The sequence below is a fragment of the Galeopterus variegatus genome, unplaced genomic scaffold (genome assembly GCF_000696425.1).
Source record: "Galeopterus variegatus unplaced genomic scaffold, G_variegatus-3.0.2 Scaffold4080, whole genome shotgun sequence".
Classification (NCBI taxonomy): Eukaryota; Metazoa; Chordata; class Mammalia; order Dermoptera; family Cynocephalidae; genus Galeopterus; species Galeopterus variegatus.
This window is the reverse complement of record NW_007730191.1, coordinates 134,972-161,052: the sequence shown is the minus strand read 5'-3', so window position 1 is coordinate 161,052 and position 26,081 is coordinate 134,972. Positions and strand designations below refer to the sequence as shown.

The window sequence follows — 26,081 nt, the reverse complement described above, 5'->3', positions numbered from 1 at the left end:
TTTTTCATGTTTTGGAATATTTTCAGGACACATACAATTTGAACACGCCTAATTCAAAAATCCGAAATCTGGAATGCTCCAGTAAGCACTTCCTTTGAGTGTCATGTCAGCACTCAAAAAGTTTTAGGTTTTGGTGCATTTTGGGTTCGAATTTTTAGATTAGCAATGCTTAATCTGTACTTCCTGACTCATTCTATGTAGCCAGCATTAAATACCAAATCCAGGCAAAGACATTAAAAGAAAATAAAACTACATACCAATATCTCTCGTGAACATAGATGTAAACATCCTCAACAAAATACTGGCAAATCAAATCCAACAATGTGTGAAAATAACTCCACACCAAGACCAAATGGGATTTATTCCAGGTATGCAAGGGTGATGTAACATTTGAAAATCAATTAATGTAATCTGCCACACCAACAGGCTATTGAAGGAAAACCACATGATCATATCAATGGATGCATAAAAAGCATTAGACAAAAGCCAACACCCAGTCATGATTTAAGAAAAAAAAAAAGAAAGATAAACATCTCTGCGTGATTAGAATAGAGGTGAATATTTACAAAAATCCTATAGCTAACATTATACCTAATGGTGAGAAACTTGAAACTTTCCTGCTAAGATAGGGAACAAGACAAAGATGTTCATGCTCACCAAGTTTCTTCATCATAATACTAAGTGTTCCAGCTAATGCAATATCACAAGAAAAGGAAATAAATTGTGTACAGATTGGGAAGGAAAAAATAAAATTGTCTTTGCTCAGAGATGACATGAATGTCTGTGAAGAAAATATGAAAGAATAAATATAAAAAAAACCCTCCTGGAACTAATAAGCAATTAAATCATGGTTGCAGGTTACAAGGTTAATATAAAGAAGTTAATCATTCTACTAAGTACCAGCAATGAACAATTGGAATTTCATACACACAGATATGCACACACATAAGATCTGTAAGAGGAAAACAACAAAACTCTGAAGAAATCAAAGAACTGAATAAATGACATATTCTGTGTATGTGACAACATATTCAAATGTTTCAGGATGTCAGTTCTTACCAACTTGATCTATAGATTCAACACAATCATAGAAAGTTATTTTATGAACATCAACAAATTGCTTCTAATGCTTATATTCAGAAGCAAAAGATCCAGAATACCCAATACAATACTGAAGGGGAAGAAGAAAGTCAAATTACTGACACTACCCAACGTCAAGACTTACTGTAAAGCAACAGTGTTCAAGACACTGTGGTACTGGTGAAGGAATAGACAGATCAATCATTGGAATATAATTGAGAGCCCAGAAACAGATCCACACAAATATAGTCAGCTGAACTTTGAAAAGGGACAAAGGCAATGCAATGGAGAAAATAGTCTCTACAACAAATGGTGCTGAAACAACTGCACATCCACATGCAAAAAACTGAATCTAGACACAGACCTGTTAAGTCTTTGTAAATAGTAACTCAAAGGGGATCACAGACCTAGCAAAAGGCAAGTTACATAACTTCTAGAAATGACATAGGAGAAAACCCAGATGGTTTGGGAGTTTTATATATAAGATGAAGGGCACAATCTATGAAGGAAGTCATTAATAACTTGGACTTCATTAAAACTGAAAACTTCTACTTTGCAAAAGACACAGTCAAGAGAATGAGAAGACAAGCCACAGAATGGGAGAAAATACTGCAAGGACATATCTGACAAAGGACTATATTCCAAAGTATACAAAGCACTCTTAAAACTCAACAATTGGGAATAACCCAATCGAAAAATGGGCAAAAGAGCTGAACAGAAACTTCAGCAAAGAAGATGTACATATAGCAAATAAACATATTAAAATATCCTCACCATCATATGCCATTAGGGCACTACAATTTTATTATATTTTATTTTGTTATTTTTTTAATCAATAAGTATTGTGTACTCACTAATTAATTTTTTTTTAATTTTATTTTGTCGATATACAATATGGTTGATTATTGTGGCTCATTACTGAAACCTCCCTCCCTCTGCCCTCTTCCCCCTCCCAACAATGTCCTTTCTGAATGCTTGTTGTGTCAACTTCAAGGAATTGTAATTGTTATGTCTTCTTCTCCCCCCCCCCCAGTTCTTGTGTGTGTGTGTGTTTGTGTGTGTGTGAATTTATTTATTTATTTTTATCTCCCACCAATAAATGAGAACATGTGACATTTCTTTTTCTGTGCCTGACTTGTTCCACTTAATATAATTCTCTCTAGGATCATCAATGTCATTGCAAATGGCAGTATTTCTCTCTTTTTTATAGCTGAGTAGTATTCCATTGTGTAGATATACCACTTTTTCCGTATCCACTCATCCGATGATGGACATTTGGGCTGATTCCAACTCTTGGCTATTGTAAAGAGTGCTGCAATGAACATTGGGGAACAGGTATACCTTCGACTTGATGATTTCCATGCCTCTGGGTATATTCCCAGCAGTGGGATAGCTGGGTCATATGGTAGATCTATCTGCAATTTTTTGGGGAACCTCCATACCATTTTCCATAGAGGCTACACCATTTTGTTGTCCCAACAACAATGTATGAGAGTTCCTTTTTCTCCACAACCACGCCAGCATTTATCGTTCACAGTCTTTTGGATACTAACCATCCTAACTGGGGAAAGATGGTATCTCAGTGTGATTTTGATTTGCATTTCCCAAATGCTGAGTGATGGTGAGCATTTTTTTCATATTTCTGTAGGCCATTCCTATATCTTCCTTAGAGAAATGCCCATTTAGCTCTTTTGCCCATTTTTTAATTGGGTTGCTTGTTTTTTTCTTGTAAACTTTTTTCAATTCCTTGTATATTCTGGATATTAATCCTTTGTCAGATGTATAGTTTGCAAATATTTTCTCCCACTCTGTTGGTTGTCTTTTAACTCTTAATTGTTTCTTTTGCTGTACAGAAGCTTTTTAGTTTGATATAATTCCATTTGATTATTTTCCCCTTGGTTGCCTGTGCCTTTGGGGTCATATTCATGAAGTCTGTGCCTTGTCCTACTTCCTGAAGTGTTTCTCCTAAGTTTCCCTTAAGAAGTTTTGTTGTGTCAGGGTGTGTATTTAATTCTTTAATCCATTTTGAGTTGAGTTTAGTATATGGTGAGAGGTATGGGTCTAGTTTCATTCTCCTGTATATTGATATCCAGTTATCCCAGCACCATTTGCTGAAGAGGCAGTTTCTTCCCCAGTGTATAGGCTTGGTGCCTTTGTCAAAAATCAGATGGCTGTAGGTGTGTGGGTTGATTTCTGGATTCTCTATTCTATTACATTGATCAGTTTGTCTGTTTTTATGCTGTTCTGGTTATTATAGCTTTGCAGTATAGTTTAAAGTCAGGTAGTGTTATGCCTCCAGCTTTATTTTTATTTTGCTCAGCATTGCTTTGGCTATGCGTGGTCTTTTGTTATTGATTGCATTGAATTTGTATATCACTTTGGGTAGTATGAACATTTTCACTATGTTGATTCTTTCAATCTAAGCACATGGGATATCTTTCCATCTTCTTGTATCCTCTCTAATTTCTCTCAGCAGTGGTTTGTAGGTCTCATTATAGAGATTGTTTACATCCTTGGTTAACTCAATTCCTAAGTATTTTATTTTCTTGGTGGCTATTGCAAATGGGCAAGCTTTCTTGATTTCTCTTTCTGCGTGTTCATTATTTGAGAATAGAAATGCTACTGATTTTTGTGTGTTGATTTTGTATCCTGCTACTTTGCTGAAATTATTTATCAACTTGGAGAGTTTTTTTGTAGAGGCTTTAGGCTGTTGGATATATATGATCTGGTCATCTGCAAACAGGGACAGTTTGAATTCATCTTTTCCAATTTGGATACCCTTTATTTCCTTCCCTTCTCTGATTGCTCTGGCTAGTACTTCCAACACTATGTTGAATAGGAGTGGTGAGAGTGGGCATCCTTGTCTAGTTCCTATTCTTAAAGGAAACATGTTGAGATAATTTCCATCTATACCAACTTATAGAGGGTCTTTGTCATGAATGAATGTTGAATTTTATCAAATGGTTTTTCAGCATCTATAGAGATGACCATATAGTCCTTGTATTTGAATTTATTAATATGGTGTATATCACATTTATTGATTTGTGTATGTTGAACCAACCTTGCATCCCTGGGATGAATCCCACTTGACCACGGTGAATAATTTTATGTATATGTTGCTGTATTCTGGTAGCTAGAATTTTATTGAGGATTTTTGCATCTGTATTCATCAAGGATATCGGCCTGTAGTTTTCTTTTATAGTTGTATCTTTACCTGGTTTTGGTATCAGGATGATGTTTGCTTCATAGAATGAGTTTGGGCGATTTGCCTCTGTTTCAATCTTTTGGAATAGTTTGTAAAGAATTGGTGTCAATTCCTCTTTGAATGTTTGTAAAATTCTGCTGTGAATCCATCGGTCCTGGGTGTTTCTTGGTTGGGAGTCTTCTAATAACAGTTTCAATTTCCTTTATTTTTTTTTGGTCTGTTCAGATTTTCTGAATCTTCTTGGCTCACTTTTGAGAGCTTGTGTGTGCCCAGAAATTTATGCATTTCCTCCACATTTTCAAACTTGTTGGCATATATTTGTTTATAGTAGTCTCGAATGATTCCTTTTATTTCAGATGAATCAGTTGTAATATCACCTTTTTCATTTCTAATTTTTGTTATTTGGATTTTCTCTCTTCTTTTTTTAGTTAGCCATGCTAATGGTTTGTCAATTTTATTTATCTTTTCAAAATACCAACATTTTGATTCATTGATTTTTGTATTATTTTTTTTGGTTTCTATTTCATTAAGTTTTGCTCTGATCTTAATGATGTCTTTCCAACTGCTAACTTTGGGTTTGGATTGTTCTTGTTTTTCTAGCTCTTTAAGGTGAAGTGTTAGGTTGTTCACTTGCCATCTTTCTATGCTTCTGAAGTAAGCATTTAATGTGATAAAATTTTCCCCTTACCAGCTTGCCATTTTTCTGAGGTAGGACTTTAATGCAATAAATTTCCCCCTTAGTACTGCTTTTGCAGTGTTCCACAGGTTTTGGTATGATGTATCATTATTTTCATTAGTTTCAATATTTTTTTTGATTTCCTGCTTGATTTCTTCTTGGACACATATGTACTTAAGTAGAATGCTGTTTAATTTCCATGTGTTTGTATAGTTTCCAGAGTTTTGTTTATTATTGATTTCTAGTTTTAATCCATTGTGGTCTGAGAAAATACATGGGATAATTCCAATTTTTTTGAATTTGTTGATACTTGATTTGTGACCTAACATGTGATGTATCCTGGAGAATTATCCATGTGCTGATGAGGGTGAATAATCTAAGGTTGTTGGATGGAATGTTCTGTAGATATCTGTCAAGTCCAATTGGTCTGGAGTGTTGTTTAGATATTGTGTTTCTCTGCTGAATCTTTGCGTAGATGATATGTCCAATACTGATACTAGGGTGTTCATGTTGCCTGCTATTATGTTATTATTGTTTATCTCCTTCTTTAGGTCTAATAGTTTGCTTTATAAATCTGGCTGCTCCAACATTGGGTGCATATATATTTATGATTGTTATGTCTTCTTGATGGATGAATCCTTTTATCATTATGTAGTGGCCCTCTTTATCTCTTTTTATGGTTTTTAGTTTTAAAGTCTATTTTATCAGATATAAGAATTGATACTCCATCTTGTTTTTCATTTCTGTTTTCATGGTAAATCTTTCTCCATACTTTCACTCTTAGTCTATGTGAGCCTTTATGAGTGAGATGGGTCTGTTGAAGGCAGCATATAGTTGGGTCCTCCTTTTTAATCCAGTCAGCCAGTCTGTGTCTTTTGATTAGGGAACTTAAGCCTTTTACATTAAGAGTTGTTATTGGAAAGTATTGATTTAATCCTAGCATTTTATTGATTATTGTTTGCTTGTCTTAGTTGTCTTTTTTCCTTTCTTTCTGATGTACTGTTTCTTTTCTGTGTTTGTTGGTTCCTTGGGTTGTAGATAGCCTTTTTGTTTTTTTCTCTTCATGAATGCCGTTTTTATTATAGTAGTCGGTTTTGATTTTTCTTGGGTTTTTATGGCAGTGGTAGTTATTTTTCAGGTACCAAACCCAGTACTCCCTTGAGAATTTCTTATAAGGGTGGTCATGTGGTAGTGAAATCCCACAGTTTTGTTTGTTTGAGAAATATACTATTTGCCCTTCATTTTGGAAGGATAGCCTTGTGGGGTAGAGTATTCTCAGCTGGTAATCTCTGTCTTTTAGTATTTTGAATATATCATCCCATTCCTTTCTGGCTTTTAGTGTTTGTGATCAAAAGTCTGATGTTAGTCTGATTGGGGCTTCCTTATAGGTGATTTGATGCTTCTGTCTTCTAGCTTTTAAGATTTTCTCTTTGTCTTTGAGTTTTGCCAATTTGACTATAACATGTCTTAGAGAAGACCTTTTTGGGTTGAATACATTTGGGGATCTTAGGGCTTCCTGAATCTGAAGATCTATTTCTCTTCCAATAACTGGGAAGTTTTCTGCCATTATTTTGTTGAATATATTTTCAATGCAATCTCCCTTTTCCTCCCCTTCTGGAATACCCGTGTCTCGGATATTTGAGCACTTAAGATTGTCTGATATCTCTCTCAGATTTTCTTCAATGCATTTAATTCTTTTTTCTTTTCTTTTCTTTTCTTTTTGTCTGTTTGTGTTATTTCAAACAGCCCATCTTCAAGGTCAGAAGTTCTCTCTTCTACTTCTGCAAGCCTGCTGGTTAAACTCTCTGTTGTGTTTTTCATTTTGTTGAATGAATTCTTTAGTTTGGCAAGCTCTGCTGCATTCTTTTTCATGGCATTGGTTTCCTTGTACATTTCTTTTTTCAGGTCCTGTGTACTTTTTCTCATTTCATCCTGTTGTCTAGCTGAGTTTTCTTGTATCTCATCCAGTTTCCTTAGAATTATCACTCAAAATTCCTTGTCAGACATTTCAAGGGATTCTTGTTCTATAGGATCTAGAACTTGAGAGTTATTATTACACTTTAGTAGTATACTTTCTTGATTTTTCATATTTCTGGTATCTTTCCTTTGATGTTTAGTCATTGTGGCAGGGGGTTTCACAGTCCACTGTTTTGACAAGATTGTCTGGCTCGGATGTTGCTGGGCCTGCCAATTTGGTATGGCTACCTCAGTGTCTGCTCAGTTGGCCACTAGTGACTTGCGTATGTGGTTGCCTCTGGTCTTGGGCCTCTCTGGGGAGCCACTTCTCTGGTCAGCATGCACTTGGCCAGGCTGCTGGTTCACGTGGTGGCGCCGCAGGGTGTGTGGTCTCTGCCGAGCTTCTGTCTATCCTGCTGGACGTCTCCGTTCTCCATGTGCACTGGGCCGGGCTGAGGATAGAGATGGGTGGTGGCGGTGAGGCCTACCTGTTGGATTGTGTGATGGTGGAACCACAGGGTGTGTGTTCTCTGTGGAGTTTCTGCCTACCCTGCTGGACTTCTCACTGTTCCATGTGCACTGGGCCTTGTTGCCTGTGCTTTTGAAGTCTTAAACATAAAACGTTTGCCCAGACCAGTGTCATGAAGCATTTCCCTTACGCTTTCTTCTAGTAGTTTTATTGGTTTGGGTCTTACATTTAAGTCTTTAATCATTTTCAGTTGATTTTCGTATGTGGTGAGAGATAGAGGTCTAGTTTCATTCTTCTGCATGTGGATGTTGTTGTTTTCCCAGTACCATTTATTGAGGAGACTGTTCCATCTCCACTGTATATTTTTTGCATCATTGTTGAAAATCAGTCATCTGTATATACAAGGGTGGATTTCTGGATTCTCTATTCTGTTCTATCAGCCTATGTGTCTGTTTTTATGCCAGTACCATGCTGTTTTGTTTATTACACCTTTGTAGTACATTTTGAAGTCAGGGAGTGTGATGCCACCAGCTTTGTACTTTTGGCTCAGGATAGCCTTGGCTATTCAAGGTCTTTTGCAGCTCAATACAAATTTTAGAATTGTTTCATCTATTTTTCTGAAAAATGCCATTGATACTTTGATAGGAATTGCATTGAATCTGTAGATTACTTTTGTTGGTATGGTCATTTTGACAATACTGATTCTTCCAATCCATGAACGTGGAATATCTTTCCATTTCTTTTTGTTCTCTTTAGTTTGCTTCATCAGTGTTTTATAGTTTTCACTTGAGAGATCTTTCACCTCCTTGGTTAAATTTATTCCTAGGTATTTTTTTTTCTTTTTCTTTTCTGTCACTATTGTAAATGGAATTCCTTTCCTGATTTCTTGTTCAACTAGCTTGTTATTGGTGTAGAGAGATTCTGCTTATTTTTGTATGTTGATTTTGTATCCAGCACCTTTACTAAATTTGTTTATCAGTTCTAAGAGTGTTTTAGTGGCATCTGTAGCTTTGTGTATATTTAAGATTATGTCCTCTGTAAACAAGGACAGTTTGATTTTCTCCTTTCCAATTTAGATGCCTTTTATTTCTTTCTTTTGCCTAATTGGTGGCTAGGACTTCCAGTACTATGAAGAATAAGAGTGCTTAAAGTTGTCATCTTTGTCTTTTTCCAGTACTTAAAGGGAAGGTTTTCAACTTTTCTCCATTCAGGATTATATTGGCTGTGGGCTTAGCATATATGGCCTTTAACGTGTTTTGGTGCTTTCCTTCTATATCTAATTTGTTGAGAGTTTTAACTTGTTGTGTCTGATTTTGATTTCAGAGTGATTCTGTACTTGTACAGCAAGTTTGGAAGAATTCCCTAAGTTTCAATTTTTTTGGAATACTTTGAGAAAAAATGGCATTACTTCTTCTTTAAAAGTTTCATAGAATTCAGCAGTGAAGCCATTCAATCCTGGGCTTTTCTTTGTTGGGACACTTTTTATTAATGATTCAATCTCCTTCCTTACTATTGGTCTTTTCAGGTTTTCAATTTCTTTATGGTTCAATCTCAGTAAGGTGTATGTGCCCACAAATTTATCCATTTTATTCAGGTTTTCTAATCTGTTGGCATATATTTTTTCATAATTGTCTCTAATGATCATGTGTATTTCTGTGATATCAGTTGTAATATCTTTTATTTATTTTTTATTTTATTTATTTGGATCTTCCCTCTTGTTTTCTTAATCTAGCTAGTGGTTTGTCTACTTTGTTTATGTTGTTAATTTTTTTTTCATTTTGTTGATTATTTGTATTATTTTTTAATCCCTATTTCATTTGCTTTTGCTCCACTCTTTACTATTTCTTTCCTTGTTCTAATTTTGTGTTTGGTTTGTTTTTCCTTTTCTAGTTCCTTGAGGAGCACCATTAGGTTGTTTATTTGAAATCTTTTTTTTTTTTTTTGATGTAGGCATATATTGCTATGCACTTCTCTCTTAGTACTGCTTTTACTGTATCCCATAGGTTTTGGTATGTTGTGTTTCTATATTCATTTGGTTCAAGAAAATTTTTAATTTTCTTCTTAATTTCTTCTTTGACCCATTTGTTGTTCAGCAGTGTTTTGTTTAATTTGCATGTATTTGTACAGTTTCCAGAGTTTCTCTTGTTGATTTCTAGTTTTATTCTATTGTGGTTAGGAAGGATATTTGATGTGATTTCAGTTTTTAAAAATTTGTTTACTCTGGCTTTGTGGCCTAGAATATGGTCTATCCTGAAGTGTGTTCCTTGGGCCAATGACACAAATGTGTATTCTGCTACCGTTGGATGAAAAGTTTTGTAAAAGTTTGTTAAGTCCATTTGGTCTACAGTGAAGTTTAAATTTGGTGTTTCTTTGCTGAATTTCTGTCTAGGTGATCTGTCCAATGCTGAGATTAGGGTGTTGAAGTCCTCAACTATTATCATATTGAAGTCTGTCTCTCCCTTTAGAGCGAATGAAATTTGCCTTATATATCTGGATGCTCTGGTATTGGGTGCACAGATGTTTCCAATTGTTATATCCTCTTGCTGCATTAAACCCTTTATCATTATATAGCGATCTTCTTTTTTTGACTTAAAGTCTATTTTATCTGATATAAGTGTATCTACTCCTGCTCACTTGTTTCTGTTTGTGTGGAATGTCTTTTCATACCTTCACTTTCAGTCTGTGTCTTTACAGATAAAGTGAGTTTCTTATAGGCAGCATATTCTTGGGTTTCATTTCATAATCCACGCAGCCAGTCTGTATATTTTAAATGGGGAATTTAATCCTTTCACATTCAAAGTTATCATTGATAGGTGAGGGCTTACTCCTGCCATTTTGTTGGTTCTTTTCTGGTTGTTTTATATATCCTTTGTTTCTTTCTTCCTCTTTTTTTTTATCTTTGCAGAATGATGGTTTTCTGTAGTGATCACATTTGATTCTTTTCTTTTTCTCATTTGTGTATTTGCTCTACCAATGAGTTTTTTACTTACATGTGTTTTCATGATGGTGTTTTGTTTTGTTTTTTTCCTTTTACTTCCAGATGTAGGACTCCCTTAAGCATTGTAAAGTCGGTCAAGTGGTGATGAACTACCTCAGTTTTTGCTTGTCTGGGAAAGATTTTATTTCTCCTTTGTTTCTGAAGGATAGCTTTGCTGGGTACAGTACTGTTCCCTGATAGGATTTTTTCATTTTTTCAGCATCTTAATATATCATCTCATTTTCTCCTTGCTAGTAAGATTTCTGCTGGGAAATTTGTTTTTAATCTAATGTAGACTTACTTTTACATTATTTGGTGGTTTTCTCTTCCCATTTTTAGAATTGTCTCTTTGAATTATGACAGTTTTACTATAATGTGTACCAGAGGGGACCTTTTTGAGTTGAAACTATTGGAGACCTCTGTGCTTCCAGGATCTGGACATTCATATCTCTCCCAAGACTTGGGAAGTTCTCAAATATTATTTCATTAAATAGGTTTTCTATGCCATTACCCTTCTCTGCTTCTCCTCTTCTTCTAAACTCCCATAATGCATATATTTGTTTTCCCATAAGTCTTTCTGTCTTTTTTTTTTTTTTTGATCAGACTAGGTTATTTCAAAAGACCTGTTTTCAAGTTCACAAATTATTTCTTCTGCTTGATCTAGTCTGGTTTTTTATTATTATTTCTTCAGTTCCAAGATATCTGTTTTTTATGGTAATTTATCTCATTGTAGAATTTCTCATTCAGATTATGAATTGTTTTCCTGATTTTGTTAAATTCATTATCTGTATTCTCTTGGATCTCACTGAGTTTCCTTAAGATTATTATGTTGAATTTCTTTTCAAGCAGTTCAGAAATTTCAGATTCTTTGGGATCTGTTACTGGAGAATTATTGTTTCTTTCGTGGTGTCATGTTTTCTTCTTTTCTCATGTATCTTGTTTCACTGCATTGATACCTGTGCATCTGATGGAACAATTACCTCTTCCGATTTTGTACAGTGGCTTGTGTGAATGACCTTTACTTGCACATGGGTGCTAGGGTGTTGGTTGGATAAGGTGCATTGTTTTTGTTCTGGGTGGGTGCAGTAGTGCAATATTCATGTGGTTTCTTCAGCTATGGCCAATATCAGCAATGCCTGCAAGTGTCTCAGTGGCTGAGGCTGTAGAGGTTTATGCAGCTAGTTCAACTACTCTAGCTCTGGTTTCCTGGGGGTGGGGTCCTGTCCTGGTCCCCTCTGGGAAAACATGGAGTTGGAAGACTGCCAGATTGTCTCAGTGCTGCTCCCCTGGGGGCAGGGCACCATTCTGGTCTGCTTTCAGGACAAGCATGGGGATGGATGCCCAGTGGCTCAGTTTGGATGCTGCTCCCCTGGGGGAGGACTGCCTGGCTTAACCAAGAAAAGCACAGGGCTGGCCAGGTGACATCTCTGTTCAGGAGCTGCTCCAATGGGGGTAGGACACATGGCTGGTCCACATTCAGGAGAGGTACAGTACTTCCTAAGTTAAAATCAATCAATTCAAATATTAACACACTGAGATTTTTTTGAAAAGCACTACAAAGTACATTCAAAAAAAAAGAGCAAAATTTGACAATATATAATACATAACGCATGAACAGAAAATGTGCAGTGCAATACAGTTGTGCATGGCAATGCATTTACCAACATTATTTAGAATACATTTATCTGCAACCTAATTATACAAGCATATAATGAAAAAATACACACCCATGTTCACATATGCACACACATTCATGCTCTTTTCTTCTCTGAGACAGGGATGGTACTTTCTGCCTGTCACAAACCTGATCAACCAGACATGCCTGCAGGTCTAGAACATTCTTCCTACACACACCAGATATTCAGAAAGCTCTATCTGCTGGATTTAGGGAAAGCCTCTCCTCATTTCTGTCACCTGTTTGCAAAAGACTCATTCTCTGTGATCATCAAAGCAGCAGTTTTAGCAGTAGACTACAGGGAAGTACTTAGCTGTATTTCTAAGGGTATACTAATGCAAAATATTAATTTTGTGAAATAAAAGATTCAATTTATGTTAGCTTTACAAGCAGATTTATAGAACACTTCTGCAGGAAAAAATAGATGTAGGTAGAAATGGTTGAGATGGGTGTATTCTCAAAAGTGTTTTTTTTTCATGACCCCAGATCCACATCACATGCATTTATTTAACAAATACTAACTAGCTCCTATTCTGTGCCATACACTGCCAGCCCAAAGTGACTTGTAATCTGCAAGCTCTGTGACTCTCCCATCTGGTCCAAGACTCCTGATTACCACCCCAACAAGAGTGACTAACACAAAATATCGCTGGCCTGCTTAGAGATATATGTCCATGAGACCTGAGAGCTCATCATTAAGAGGGAACCAGTGAAGTCTTTGGAGGAGCACTCGGGGTGTGGAGGCAGACCAATATGTAAGAACACAATTCCTGTTCTGCTCCTTACTTGACTGAAAAATCCTGGAGAATGTCCAAAAGTCTGTGGACCTAATATTCACAATCTGAAAAGGGACTGTGGATACAATTCTCATGGGATTTCTGTAAGGAGGTCAATAGAAATCTCATAAGACTGCTCAAAACTGAGCAAATGTTGGTTGACAATGGGCAAGTGTTGCTTTCTTTCTTACCCCATTCTTTCCCTACCACAGCAGGGATATTGTTGCCATATACTCAGAGGCATGGCAATTCCAAAATGACAAGAAAGTACCAGTAGCAGCACACATGATGTCATAAAGGATTCTCACTATGATTTCTGTGTAAGAGGATCAGCTAGTTCATGGTGGAGCTTCAGGGGGAACCAAAGCACTCTGGCTGAGGGGCACAAGCTGCTTGATAATGCTTCTGTTATTGCCTTGGATTCTTGCATAACTGAAAAACAGGCATTGTGCTGCTGAAATAACAGTTCAGGAAGTGGATGTGTGCCTGTGCCATCCCTGTCCATCGCGTCTCTCTGCAGCTTTCTATCACATGCCCACTCTCCCGTGTGAATCTCAGCAGGCTGCTTTGCCTGAGCTTGTAGATGTAGCTGTTTGCTAACTCACTTTTTTTACCCTTTCCTCCCAGTGATGTTATTTCTGAAGGACTGTCGGTTCTCGAAGATGGCCTGGACTCTCCCTATACTGCATACATTGACCATGTGCCCTTATCTCTGACATTAATATTGGACTTTTTCTTATCATTTATGAACTTCCAGGAAAATGAGTTGGTTTCAAGGCATTCTCCAAATGTCACCAATAAGGTTCTTTTATGGTGGTGTTTCTAAGTATCATTATGGACTCATGGCTTTTTAACATATTGATGGGCTTCAAACCCCTTTTATAGGATTTTGAGCAGAGGAATGACAAAAGTTGACTTATGCTTTAACAAATCTTTCTGCCTGCTGTGTTGAAAGTTGATGGCAAGGGAGCTAGAGTAAAAGCAGAGGAATGAGTTGGAAGGCAGCATAATCTGGCGACATGGCCAGGGTGATAACAATGGAGGTGGTGAAAAGTGGGTAGACTCTACATATATTCTCAAGGGAGAGCCAAGAGAATTTTCTGATCAGTTGGATGTGGAGTGTGAGAGAAAGAGGGCACTCCAGGCCACCTCCAAGATTTGTGGGCCTAGCATGTGGAATTTCCACGTCAAATGTTCTGCCCACATTTAATTTCACTTCCAATGCCACACAGGGAAACTCTCAAAAGTTGTGAGTAGCAGGACTGTCCTGACAGCGGGTCACATACACAGTGAAAGCAGGAGTTTATCTGAAGCCTGGTCATAATCAGTACATCCTGGAGTGATCAGGAGTGAACATACTTTTATTCATATGTGTGCCATGAGGTGATGTGGAATCATTAATGTACAAAATGTATAACATGCAAAGCCAGAGAACCTTAAGTGTTAGAGCCCGAGAGGGAGCTGGTTTCTAGTGGTCTAGTTATCTTAATCCCCATCCTCCCCAAACACTACTATTACCACCTGCTGGTACGTTGTTTTAGTTCACTGTGGTAAAAAAAAAAAAAAAAAATACCCTTAGTGAGTCTACCTACAGAAGAGAGAATTGAGACTGTCTTATTTCTGTAGTTGCCCAAAAAACCCTTCAAACCTTGCCCCTGGTGAATGAGGTGCGTTGGCGTGAAGCATGAGGAGTCAAACAGCAGCGCAGCTCCTAGGAGTGAATACAGGGGGAAATACAAGCTGTATTGTATGGGCTACATTACCCAGTAAACTAGTTGTCAGAGCAAAGAAAATTAATGAGACAAAGAGGGGCATTACGTACCAATAAAAGAATCGATCCACCATGAAGATATAATGATCCTACTTGTGTACGCAACAAAAAACAGAGCCTCAAAGTACACGCGAAGGAAACACTGATGGAGCTGAAAGGAGAAATAGTTGGATCCACAGTTATAGTTGTGGCTTTCAACACCCCCCTCTCAGCAAGTGATACAATCACTAGACAGAAAATCAGCAAGGCTGTAGAGGATGTGACCAATATGGTCAATACAATGACAGCATCTAAACGACATAAATAGAACACCTTGGCCAATGACAGCAGAACACGCTTATTATTTTTTTCAAGTGTATTGTAACATTCCTCAAACAATTTACAAGAACTGAAAACAGACAGAGTATGTTCTTCGACCATAATGGAATACAACTAAAAGTCAATAACAGAAAGATGGCAGAAAAATCTTTAAATACTTGTAAATTGTAGTGGACTCGTCATTCCAGTTCTTTGTTTACATCCTTGTTATAGAAGAGTCGAGTCTAGGAAGAGTTGTCTATTGGGCTGGGCACATTTCAAGTTGAGCAAAAGGAAAGCTCACTCTTGACATGTGAAGCAGAGTATTTTTGAAGGCAAGTCCGAGGGCAGGAAAACAGTTTAGGAGGTGGTTACTGCGGTCCTACCTGTCATAAAAGCTTGTACTACACCAGCAAATGAAATACAGCTTATTGGTTGTTCATGGAATCAGTTTGGTGACCAGTTGTATTTGAGAGGTGTGAGAGAGGTTGCCCCCCCAGGTATTGATGTAGTTGTTAGAGAAGCCTGAGAGAAGGAAAGGTGAGAACAGCTTCTTGGTGTTTGGCTGGTGTCTAGTGTAACCCATGGATGCACACAACTTGGTTCTTTATAAGCCATGCTCCGTTTTCCAAATGCTTTTTCATTATGCTTCCTTGCTCTTCCCTGATAGTGCCACCTGGGAGATGAGGCTCTCATATCTGGATGAGCAGAGGAGTTTGCTTTCTGGGATTTATATGCTTGTTTCCTCAGGGCACATTGGCACTTTGCTTGCCCTACCGTGGTGTTAGCCCATGACGTGGTATGTGGTAAGTGGACCATTGATGCATCTTCAAACTTGTATTTCTGTTCCCAATTTCAGAACACAGTGAGGATGGTAATGCTCTTCAAGGAATAAATGAAGACAGGAGTTCTTTCCAGGTTAACTTTGACAGGAGGAACCTTCATTATAAACATGCTGGGTGGGAGTTCCCACTTTCACACATACAGAAGGACGATGGAAACGTGGTGATGACTGATGTCCATGAGGACCCTCATGTGAGACAGGAAGTGAAAGTGACCAAGCAGCCTCGTTTGCATGTAACAACCAGGACTATAAAACTCTTTCATTCTCTGTGGTCTTCTTTTTCTTCTCTGACTGGAAAACTGAAGCATGCTACAAGTGGAATAAAGGTGGGGCAATTTTCATGAAATTACTTTTTAATTTTTTGTAATTAATTTTGTTTTTAATTGAAACACACTGGATGTACATATATACGGGGTGCTGTGCGGTGTTTGGATACTAATAGAAGACCTGATTATCAGTGAGGGGAACATATATAGAAGGCTTTCTTAGCATTGATGGACACCCTCCGTCTCTCCCCTTCCCCACAGCACTCCTTATGGCATGTGACAAAACAAGAGGAGCGCAAAATGGCATAATGAGTACCACATGCCTATTAATATGTGGAGAGATAGAAAACCTCCAAAGACAGGAGTGTTGTCTGGAGCCATAGAGCCCGGAGGGCCATGATATCGACATAATCCTGAATCGAAGAAACTGCATGGCTGCCACCCTGCAGATCATTGAAAGGAATTTCCCTGGGGTGAGGCCTTAGGCCTAGTGCTGGTATTTAGGTAGAGGGGTGGAAGAGATGTGGTGGAAGGCAGATTTGTCTCCGATGTCCTAGATAGTAACTGTCACTCTGACTCCCCTCCTGTGCACTATGGGTGTAGGTAACTTTGCAACTTGCCATAGATAACAGGGGAATATTCCATTTACCGGAACAACCCGCCCTGTGGTTTTCTCAGTAAACCATCTGCTGCTCACTTCCTAATCTGCTGATTCCCTACTGCTGGCTATATAAGCTGTGACCTTCTGGCTAATAAACAAGACTTGATCAGAATACTGTCTTGTCTCCATTTCTTGTGTCTTTTGTCCCATCCAATTGCCACTCCCCCCTCCACGGTCCTCGTTGAATATCCCGCGGGTCGGGACAGAGTGCGGGAGAACACACAAGATGGAACCATGGAGAGCTGGTTCAAGGTCACAGTGAGTGTCATGGCAAGGTCTGCATTAGGTAGAATATTCTGGAACCTTCAAGAAGAAAGACCACATTAAACACTTTCAGTTGGATATTTGGAGAACTTCTGAATGGAAAGAAGGGGGATTAAGAAATCTATATTTGGCACAAGTATAAGAAATTGACAGTCCCTTCTTTAGAAGTCCTTCAAAAGTAGGGAGAAGGTTGTACAATAACACGTGGTTGAGTCTGTTCTCCATCTGTAATGCCACATTGTCTCTCTTCTCCCTCCTATTCTTTCTTCTTATCCTTAGATTCCATATGGGAGAAATTATGACAGGACATGGCTAATGAATTCAATCCAGAGCCAGTGCAGTGTCCTCTTCAGCCCGGTCAATGTAAGAGAGGACAGTGGTGAAGCCAGATGAGTGGACACAGGGGAGGGGGAGAGGCCTGGCTCATCGAGGGCTGTTGGCCTGTGACACTATTGCTCTTGCCTACACTCCCTGTAGTGCCACTGTGTCAAAAATTGGGCCCAGTTCTTTGTCCAGGACGCTAGTACTGCCTCCGCACTGAAGGATGTCAGCTATAAGATTTGTGGTGAGAAGAATCAAAAGGTGTGTGCCGAGGGCATTCCGTGTACCTAGTCCTGGGGCAGGAGCACTGGCGGGGGATGGTTGTCATCTTTGGTATTACAGGTCCCGGTGCTTACCCTGCTCTCCTTCCTGCAGATATGTGTTTTTGTAAGTCCTTCGGCTGTACTCTACTCTGTGCAAAATAAGTTGATCCCAGAACAAATGGAGCAGCTAAAGGTAATGAGACTCAAAGCACGTTGTGTGCCCACTTCCCAGACTCACCTCTTCTTCCCCCACCCCCCAATCTCCCTGTCACCACCACCAGCACCTCAGCCTCAGAACTGTTCTGTCCACCTCTGTCTCTGCAGCTGACCATAAACAAACAATATGATTTCTCCCGGCAATCTCTAGACCTCCAGAGGCTGCACGTTGACCCAGGTATGGCTGACAGCAGTAATTCTAGGGCAGGTGGGGACAGAGGGTTCTGCCTGGGAAGGAGACTTAGGGATGGCAAATTGGGGAGGGGTTGGTGCTGGTGCTGGTCCAGCCAGACCCCTCTCAGCCTTCTAATTCCCTTCTCTTATTTTCCTGAAAACTTGGTGGGCCATGATATTGACATAATCCTGAATCGAAGAAACTGCATGGCTGCCACCCTGCAGATCACTGAAAGGAATTTCTCTGAGGTGAGACCTTAGGCCCAGTGCTAGTATTGAGGTAGAGGGGTGAAAGAGATGCGGTATTTAGGTAGAGGGGTGGAAGAGATGTGGTGGAAGGCAGATTTGTCTCCGATGTCCTAGATAGTAACTGTCACTCTGACTCTTCTTCCCCAAAAGCTGTTGTCCTTAAACTTGCACAACAACAAACTGTACCAGCTGGATGGTCTGTCTGACATTATCGAGAAGGCCCCTACAGTCAAGATCCTGAATCTTTCCAAAAATGAGGTGAAAAGAGGGAGCCAGATCAAATTTGCGTTGAGGGTGGTTGGTAGCCCACATCGGGGTGATGATAACAGGCAGGCAAGGGTACCTGCGGGTGCGAGTGGGGACTGAAGGTCCGGGGTCCCAGATGTCTCTCTTTCCCTGGGACACCTTTTCCAGTTTCTTTGCATATTTCACAGCTGAAGTCAGTGTGGGAGTTGGACAAGGTGAAAGGGCTGAAGCTAGAAGTTCTGTGGCTAGATGGGAACCCCTTGTGCAGAAACTTCCCATACAAACCTGCCTATGTAAGGTCAGTGATAATGCTGGCCACATTTGCTAGGGACCTTCACTCTCCAGTAGCCTGAGCTGCCCCTGCTGTGTTGTCTGCAGGACGAGGTGGCCCTGGTCCTCTGGAAGACCATAGGCCTTGCACTGTCCTCTCTCCCTCTGTCCCTCAGCTGAGCTTAGAGGTCTCCTTTCCTTCCTCTGACCTGCTCACCTTTTCTCCTTGTCTGGGGTGTGTTTCCCACCTCTCTACATACAGCCACCTCCAGCCTGCCCTCCATGAGTGTGATCCAGGAAGCAGGGCTTCCCCTCCTCACCCCTCCCCAGCATGTACAGCCTTGAGCCATATGCTGGTCCCTGGACAGAGAAGGGTCTTCCAGCCCAGGGCCTCATGCCTCCATGCTGAGATGGGGCTTCCCTGCTTGTGCTGAGATGGCCGTCCTTCCCTTACCCCAGAAAGGGCCCCCCAACTGTCCCAGGCTGATATGGGGGCTTTCCTGCCCCAAGTTCAGGAGAGAGGCCCTGGGTGACTGCCATCATGACATCTGATTGTATGGCCCAGTGCAAGAACCTGGGCCCTCCTCAGGGAGACACACAGACACACACACATACCCCAAATTCGCATATAAGAGTAGAGATTTCCATGACCCCATGATGAAGATACCCACAGTAATCTCACTCATGGAATTTCCAGGGCCATTTCACACCTGGCCTCTGACCCTTGTTCCCACTGGGCCTGTTCACCTCACTGGTCATCCAGTACCACCTCCCTCACTTCCACTGCTAACTTCCTCTTTCCTTCTCCATGATGGCCAAGACCTATACCTGCCAATTATTGTTGACACAGATATCCTTGAGTTAATAAAGCCATGTAAGGGGAGGAAGAAGCTCCAAGCAAGATTTGGGATGTTGAAAGGGAGGCTTTGTCAACCACATAAATCCAAGTTGTCCAGAAAATCTATAAAGGATCTGAGACCTTAAAGCGTGTAGCTTTGCAGTTCCTGGAGCAGTAAGTACCCCTGGGACCACAAATAAGGGGAAGGCTGGGACAGGCTGGGCCACCCAAGCACAGGTCTGCTAACAGGAGTTGTCAAACCTCATTTGGGGCCAAGATCACAGGAATGGCCTGCCCTCATTGCTCCCCTTCAGGTATTACTTGATCTATGACTCTGGTGATCGAAAGGATCTCCTTGCATCTTACCACGATGAGGCCTGCTTCTCCCTGACCATTCCCTTCAACCTCAAACAGCCTCATGAGTACCACAGGTCAGACTCTGTTCTGGCCCCATGTGGCTCCCCAGCAGACACAGGCCAGCTCCTGAAAATACCCGCACTGGCTGACCACATCCTGCTCCTCTTTTTCTTCTAGGGGCAGCTTTTGCAAGTACTTCAAGGATAACAGGAATATGAAGAAGGTGAAGGACCCCTGTAAGTGTGTGACGGGCAGGGTAAGGGCAGGGAGTGAAGGGGACAATCATAGGGGCCAAAGGCCAGGCTGTGGCAGGCCCGGATCTCCTCTTCTGCCCCCTTCTACAGACCTGCGGAGGCGGCTGCTGAAGCACACAAAACGTGACATCGTGGACTCCCTCAGTGTGTTGCCCAAAACTCAGCATGACCTCAGCTCCTTCATGGTGGACATGTGCATCCAGACGGTGAGCACTTGCTTCCTCCCTCGGGCAGCACCAGAGAGAAGGAGGCGGTAGGAGGTTAAGGAGGATCCTGAGCTACCGAGTTCTTCCCTTTCAGGATACGATGCTCTGCTCTTCTGTCAGTGGGGTGTTCAAGGAAGGTTAGTGACTGTAGAGTCCCCTCTCCACAGCACTCATTGCTCCCTCTCCCTGGCTGAACTCCATCTCAGAGTTCTCCCAGCTTCCCTGATTCTGTTACTTGCTTTCCTGTTCTTCCCTTTGTGTTCTCCTGTCCTCACTCTGCCCCTGAATCTTCCTGGTCTGACCTGGGTCCACACCCGTCTGCCCTGCACACCTCAGGCATTAGGGACATGGGCTGTGGAGTTCAATGCCTCTAATCTCAGGTCCTTACTCTGCAAACTTGGTCTGGTTACCTAACCCCTCAGATTCCTTATTTGCAAAATGGGCTAATAATGCCTATCTCTTGGGCTACTGTGAAACAGGAATCAAGTGAACTTTTGTGAAGTGGTTTTCACAGGGCCCCCTGCACATGATAGGGGCCCTATCACAGGAAGCAGATTGTTCCCATTGTTGCCTCCCCATTACTGCCCTCCTGACTCCACGTGAACAATTGTCTCAGTCTGCCCTCCTTCAGAGTGAGTGTCAAGTAAGACGCTGACTGGGGAATGCTGCGTGAGTGTGTAAAGCATATGCAGCTCTAAGGGGATATTACTGTTTATTGTCCTTTAAGTGGAAGGAAAGTGTCAGGGTTCTATTCGTACCTTCACCTGGATCTTCATCACTACTCCTGGCAGCAATTACAGGTAAGTGCTGTGTTGTGGGTGGGAACACCCATCCCAGCCTGAGGCCAGTGGTGTGGGAATGTGGTGGTGTAGTCCCTGGGTATTCTCAATATTGTGGAAGGACAACAGGTAGAGCCCAGAAGGAGCAGTCTAGGTTAGTGGTTAAGAGCATGGGCTCTGGAGTTGGAGCATGTTTTCTCTTCCTGACTCCCACACTTATTAGCCTTGTGACATTTTTCTAGTCACATGACCTGTCTCTGACTCAGTGTCTTCCTTTGAAAATGGCAGTTGAAGTGCTCTCTTCATTGGGCTGTCCAGCAGGGTGAATGCGTTGGGGTTAAATCTACAATTCTAGTTAAGCTGGGCTCCAAAAGTGGGCCCAGTGGAAGGAGTGGAGTGTACCAGCCAGGAAAACTGGGAGGCAGGCACAATCGAGGTATGGAAGGAATCTGCATACCAAGTGTCAGTGGGTGTGGGATCATCATTGGGGGTACAGGATTGTCCACCTCTTCAGTTGTCTGATGGCTCATTTTTCCTCTAGCCTGCACACAGTGAACGATAAGCTGATTATGACGAATGCCAGCCCCAATGAGATCCAGAGTTCCTTCTCCATTCCTGTGGCCACATCCTGCTCTAGCTCCATGCCCACTCTCTCCCAGGAGCAGCAGGAAATGGTGCAGGCTTTCTCCATGCAGTCTGGGATGAAACTTGCATGGTCTGAGAAGTAAGTGCTGGGTGTTCACAGAAATGGGATGAGCTGGGAGACTGAGTGAGTGAATAATGGGAACTTGTAAACAATTTGGAAAAATAAGTATTTGGATATTTTGCTTCCCAAATAAAGTGGGTTCATAAAAGGATATCCTGAATTTATACTGGTATTTGAAAAGAATTTTTAAAACAGTATAATATTCAGCTGACCTGATCTTGTATATGAAAAATCCTAAGAAATCCACTGAGAAACTATTATAAGTGACAAGTTCAGCAAGGTTGCAGGATATAAGATCAGTATACAAAAATCATTTGCATTTTTTTGCACTTGCATTGAGCAATCCAAATGTAAATTAAGAAAAGAATTTCTTTTATAATAGTCTCAAAAAGAATAATAAATACTTAAGAAGAAATGTAACTAGAGAAGTGCAAAACTTATATTTTGAAATCTGTAAAACATTTTTGAAATAAATTTTAAAAGACCTAAGAAAAATGGGTGAACACCCCCATGTTCATGAATTGGAAGACTTTAATATTGTTAAGATGGCAATTCTACTCAAAGTGGTCTACAGACTTAACACTATTCCTAGCAAAATCCCAGCTGGCTTCATTCTAGAAATTGACAAGGTTATCCTAAAATTTGTATGGAAAAGCAATTGACTCAGGATAGCCAAACAATCTTGAAAGAGAACAAAATTGGTGAACTCCCATTTCCCTGTTTCAAAATTTATAACAAAGCTACTGTAATCAAGTCTGTAGGCGGGTGCGAGATGAGGCCTGTGGGCCTTAGCCACACCCCCACCCCACATCTAGGCAAGAGTGGGATCCAGCTGATACCTGGGGTTCTGAGACAGGGACCAGGCCAGCCCCATCCAGACCTGCAACCAGATTTTACAATGTACTTATTAACCATATGTGTTTCTTTAGGTGTGTGACTTATCTGCTCATGTCCTTCACCAAATTTCTGTTTAGATTTTTCTAATTCATGTTTAAGAGTTCTTTTTGCAATAAAGGTGTTAATCTTAGTGTGTATTTTAAAAAGTAGAGAGTAGAATAATGGCTACCAGAGGATGATAGGTATGGGGGGGAGGAGGAGGGGTGAACTAATGGGGACAAAACTATACTGTCTACCATAAGTGAATCATTGTTTAGTATGTGCATGTATTGAAACAACACACTGTACCACACGAAAATAAATATAAATTGTAAGAAAAGGGTATATCTATTTTCCTGTATATAATATATTCAGTGAGTTCTTACAAAAAAAAAAAAAGTCTGCATAGACTGCATGGTACCAGCATTTGGATAGATATAGAGATTAATGCAATAGAATTGAAAGTCCAGAAATAAACTCTGATGTTTATGGTCAATTAATTTTCAATCAGTTACCAAAAAAATTTAATGGAGAAAAAATAGTCTGTTTAAAAATGGGGCTGGGACAACTGGGCATCCACAAGCAACAGAATGAACTTTGACCCCTACCATGCACCATATACAAAACATTGACTCAAAATGGTTCAAGACCTAAAAGTAACAGGTAAAAATCCTGAGCTGCACAAAAAGCCTTCCCCAGGAAATCAGCAGCAAAGCAGAAATTTAGCTCAAACACAGGGCTCAAGTGCTGGTTCCCTCAGGAAGTATTTTAGAAGTAACCAAAGGACAAGAAATTAGTCCCAGTGCAGAGTTTAATAGCGAATAAGCCAATGCAGAAATACAAAAAACAAAAACCCAGAGACCAGGGCCAAAGTTCTGATATTATTAACCGGAAAAGGTCTAACACCACCAAAGAACACATATAAGACATAGATGGACCGGAAGCCCCCCAGGCTCCCAAGTGGTGGTGGGGGTAGGACAGAGAGCCTCAGCCACACACCCCCATGTCCACATCCAGATGAGGGACAACCACTAGGCCACTGCCAGAAGTTCTCCAGGTTCCAGAGCTGGGGCAGTGGGTGGCCAAAGTCCTTGGCTGTGCATCCAGCACAGCAACAACCAGCAGGCCACTCCTGGAAGTACCCAGACTCCTGAGCCAGGGTAGAGGGGGCCAGGGACTCAGCCGTGCCCGCCCCCATGATGTCCATATCTAGCCCAGCAAGGACCACCAGGCTGCTGCCAGAAGTGCTCTGAGCTCCCAAGATGGGGCAGTTGGGGGCTGAGGGCCTCAGCCACACACACCCCCAAAAGTCCCCATTCAGCCCGGCTAAGACACACACACCCATTTCTCTTCCTCCCACCCTATCTCTCTCCCCTTTCCTTTCTCCCTCTCCCCCACATGTGCTCCACAACATTTATCTTAGAATGTAAAAAAATAATAATTAAATTAATATTCATTTAGACAAAGTGAATAAATAAAAGTAACAGCTAAAACTATAAAGCTCGGAAAAGAAAACATACGTGTATATATTCGTGACCTTGAATTAGGCAATGGTTTCTTATATATGACACCAAAAGAACAAGTAACCAAAGAAAATATACGTAAATTGTATGTCATTAAATTAAAAGGTTTTGTGTACCAAAGGACACTATCAAGAAAGTGAAAATACAACCCCCAGACGGGGAGAAAAATATTTGAAAATCTCATGTCTGATAAGATCTACTACCCGGAATATATGAAAGACTCATAACTCAGCAATAAAAAAGAATTGTAACAGGAGATAAAACATGGCTATACCAGTACAATTCTGAAGACAAAGCACAATCAAAGACTTGAGTTACCTAGAGATATAAGTAGTCCAATCAAAGTGAAAATGTACCAGTCAAGAGCAAAGATTATGGCAGCAGGTTTTTGGGATGTTCAAGGCATTTTGCTGCTTGAATTGCTGGAGGCCCAAAGAACCATAACATCCGTTTATTACGAGAGTGTTTGGAGCAACTTAGCCAGAGTTTTAGCAAAAAAAAAAAAAAAAAAAAACACCCAGGAAACATTCAGCAGAAGGTCCTTCTCCACTACCACAACATTTCTGCTCATTCCTCTCATCAAACAGGGGCAATCTGGGGAGAGTTTCAACAGGAAATCATTAGGTATTAACCTTACGGTTCTGATTTGGTTCCTTCTGACTTCTTTTTGTTTCTTAATCTTAAAAATTCTTAAAAGGCACCTATTTTTCTTCAATTAATAACGTAAAAATGACTGTATGGACGTGGTTAAAATCCCAGAACCCTCAGGTCTTTAGGGATGAACTAAAAGGGTGGTATCACTTAGAAAAGAGTTATAAACTCAACGTAGCTTATGATGAGGAATAAAGTTTATATTTTTTATTTTTATCTTTTAATTCCCTTTTTCCATGAACGTTTCTATATTCTCTCATGCACTTTAAAATGGTGAATGTGCATCATGTCTCAATAAAAATTACTGGAAATTTGTATTTTTTTAAATTTCTACTTGTGTTTTCTTGAACTTTTTTATTTACTGATATGTGTTAAGCTCCTGTGTTGATTTGAACACCTCTATATTTCTGCTTTGAATTCTGGTGGGCACGGGTGTTAGGGCAGGGGTTCTGGTTTTCTCTAGGTCCTTGTTCATCATCACAACAGTGTTCATGCTGGTACATGTGTCCCAGGAAAAAAATAGCATGGGTTAAGTGGTGGCATTGCAGGGTCTGTCCTGTTGTTGTAATGGAGATTACCTGTTTTTCTCCCACCCCAGGTGCCTTCAGGACAATGAGTGGAACTACACCAGGGCTGGTCAGGTCTTTGCTATGCTCCAGGTGAAGTCTGGGAATCAAGTGGGTAAAATATGGATGTCCCTGGGCCTTTAGGAAGGCCAGGAAGATAGAGGCCGGGTGGATGGGAGATGGAACTCAGGGCACTTGACTCTTCTGAGGTCCCAACTCCTTCCCTTTACTTCCTCCAGACCAAGGGCAAGATCCAACAGGAAGCCTTCAGACAAATCCCCTAAAAGGAGCCCTTGGAAGTGGTCTTTGTCTTCATCCACACCATTTTTGTTTCTCTTTGCACCAACCTGAAGCCACACCCATGACTGGGGTTGGGGGTCTGGCTGAGCAAGAAGCCAAACTAGGCCAGGTAACATAAGCACCCACCCGAAGGGCCAGTTGACTAGTGTGTATTTTCCCCACTCATGATTGCTGTTTGTTTTCTTCATAAAGACTGACATTGCACATTGTATGTTGTGTGTCCTGGATTGCTCTTCCCCTGTCCCAACCTCCAAGCAGTGGGGCCAGGACTGAAAGGACCTGTGTGTCCCAAGCCCCCTCCCCATCCCGTTCATCCCTGGCTTGCCCTGGCAGATAGGTCAGGCTTGCCTCCATAGGGAGTTTGTCAAT

At 40.7% G+C, this 26,081-nt stretch overlaps 1 protein-coding gene across 1 annotated transcript; it reads left to right on the top strand.

Annotated features, from left to right (window-relative positions):
* Positions 1–15,890: 15,890 nt before the first annotated feature.
* LOC103602278 (nuclear RNA export factor 2-like) lies at positions 15,891–25,696 on the top strand. The gene is given in 21 exon segments (XM_008586690.1): positions 15,891–15,925; positions 16,254–16,358; positions 16,860–16,911; positions 17,197–17,280; positions 17,395–17,499; positions 17,614–17,694; positions 17,826–17,897; positions 18,054–18,140; positions 18,291–18,398; positions 18,575–18,688; positions 19,179–19,197; positions 19,450–19,536; positions 19,614–19,668; positions 19,809–19,916; positions 20,029–20,087; positions 20,196–20,311; positions 20,406–20,448; positions 21,039–21,111; positions 21,632–21,814; positions 25,445–25,505; positions 25,652–25,696. Coding segments are annotated over 21 exon segments (1,692 nt in total).
* Positions 25,697–26,081: the final 385 nt, after the last annotated feature.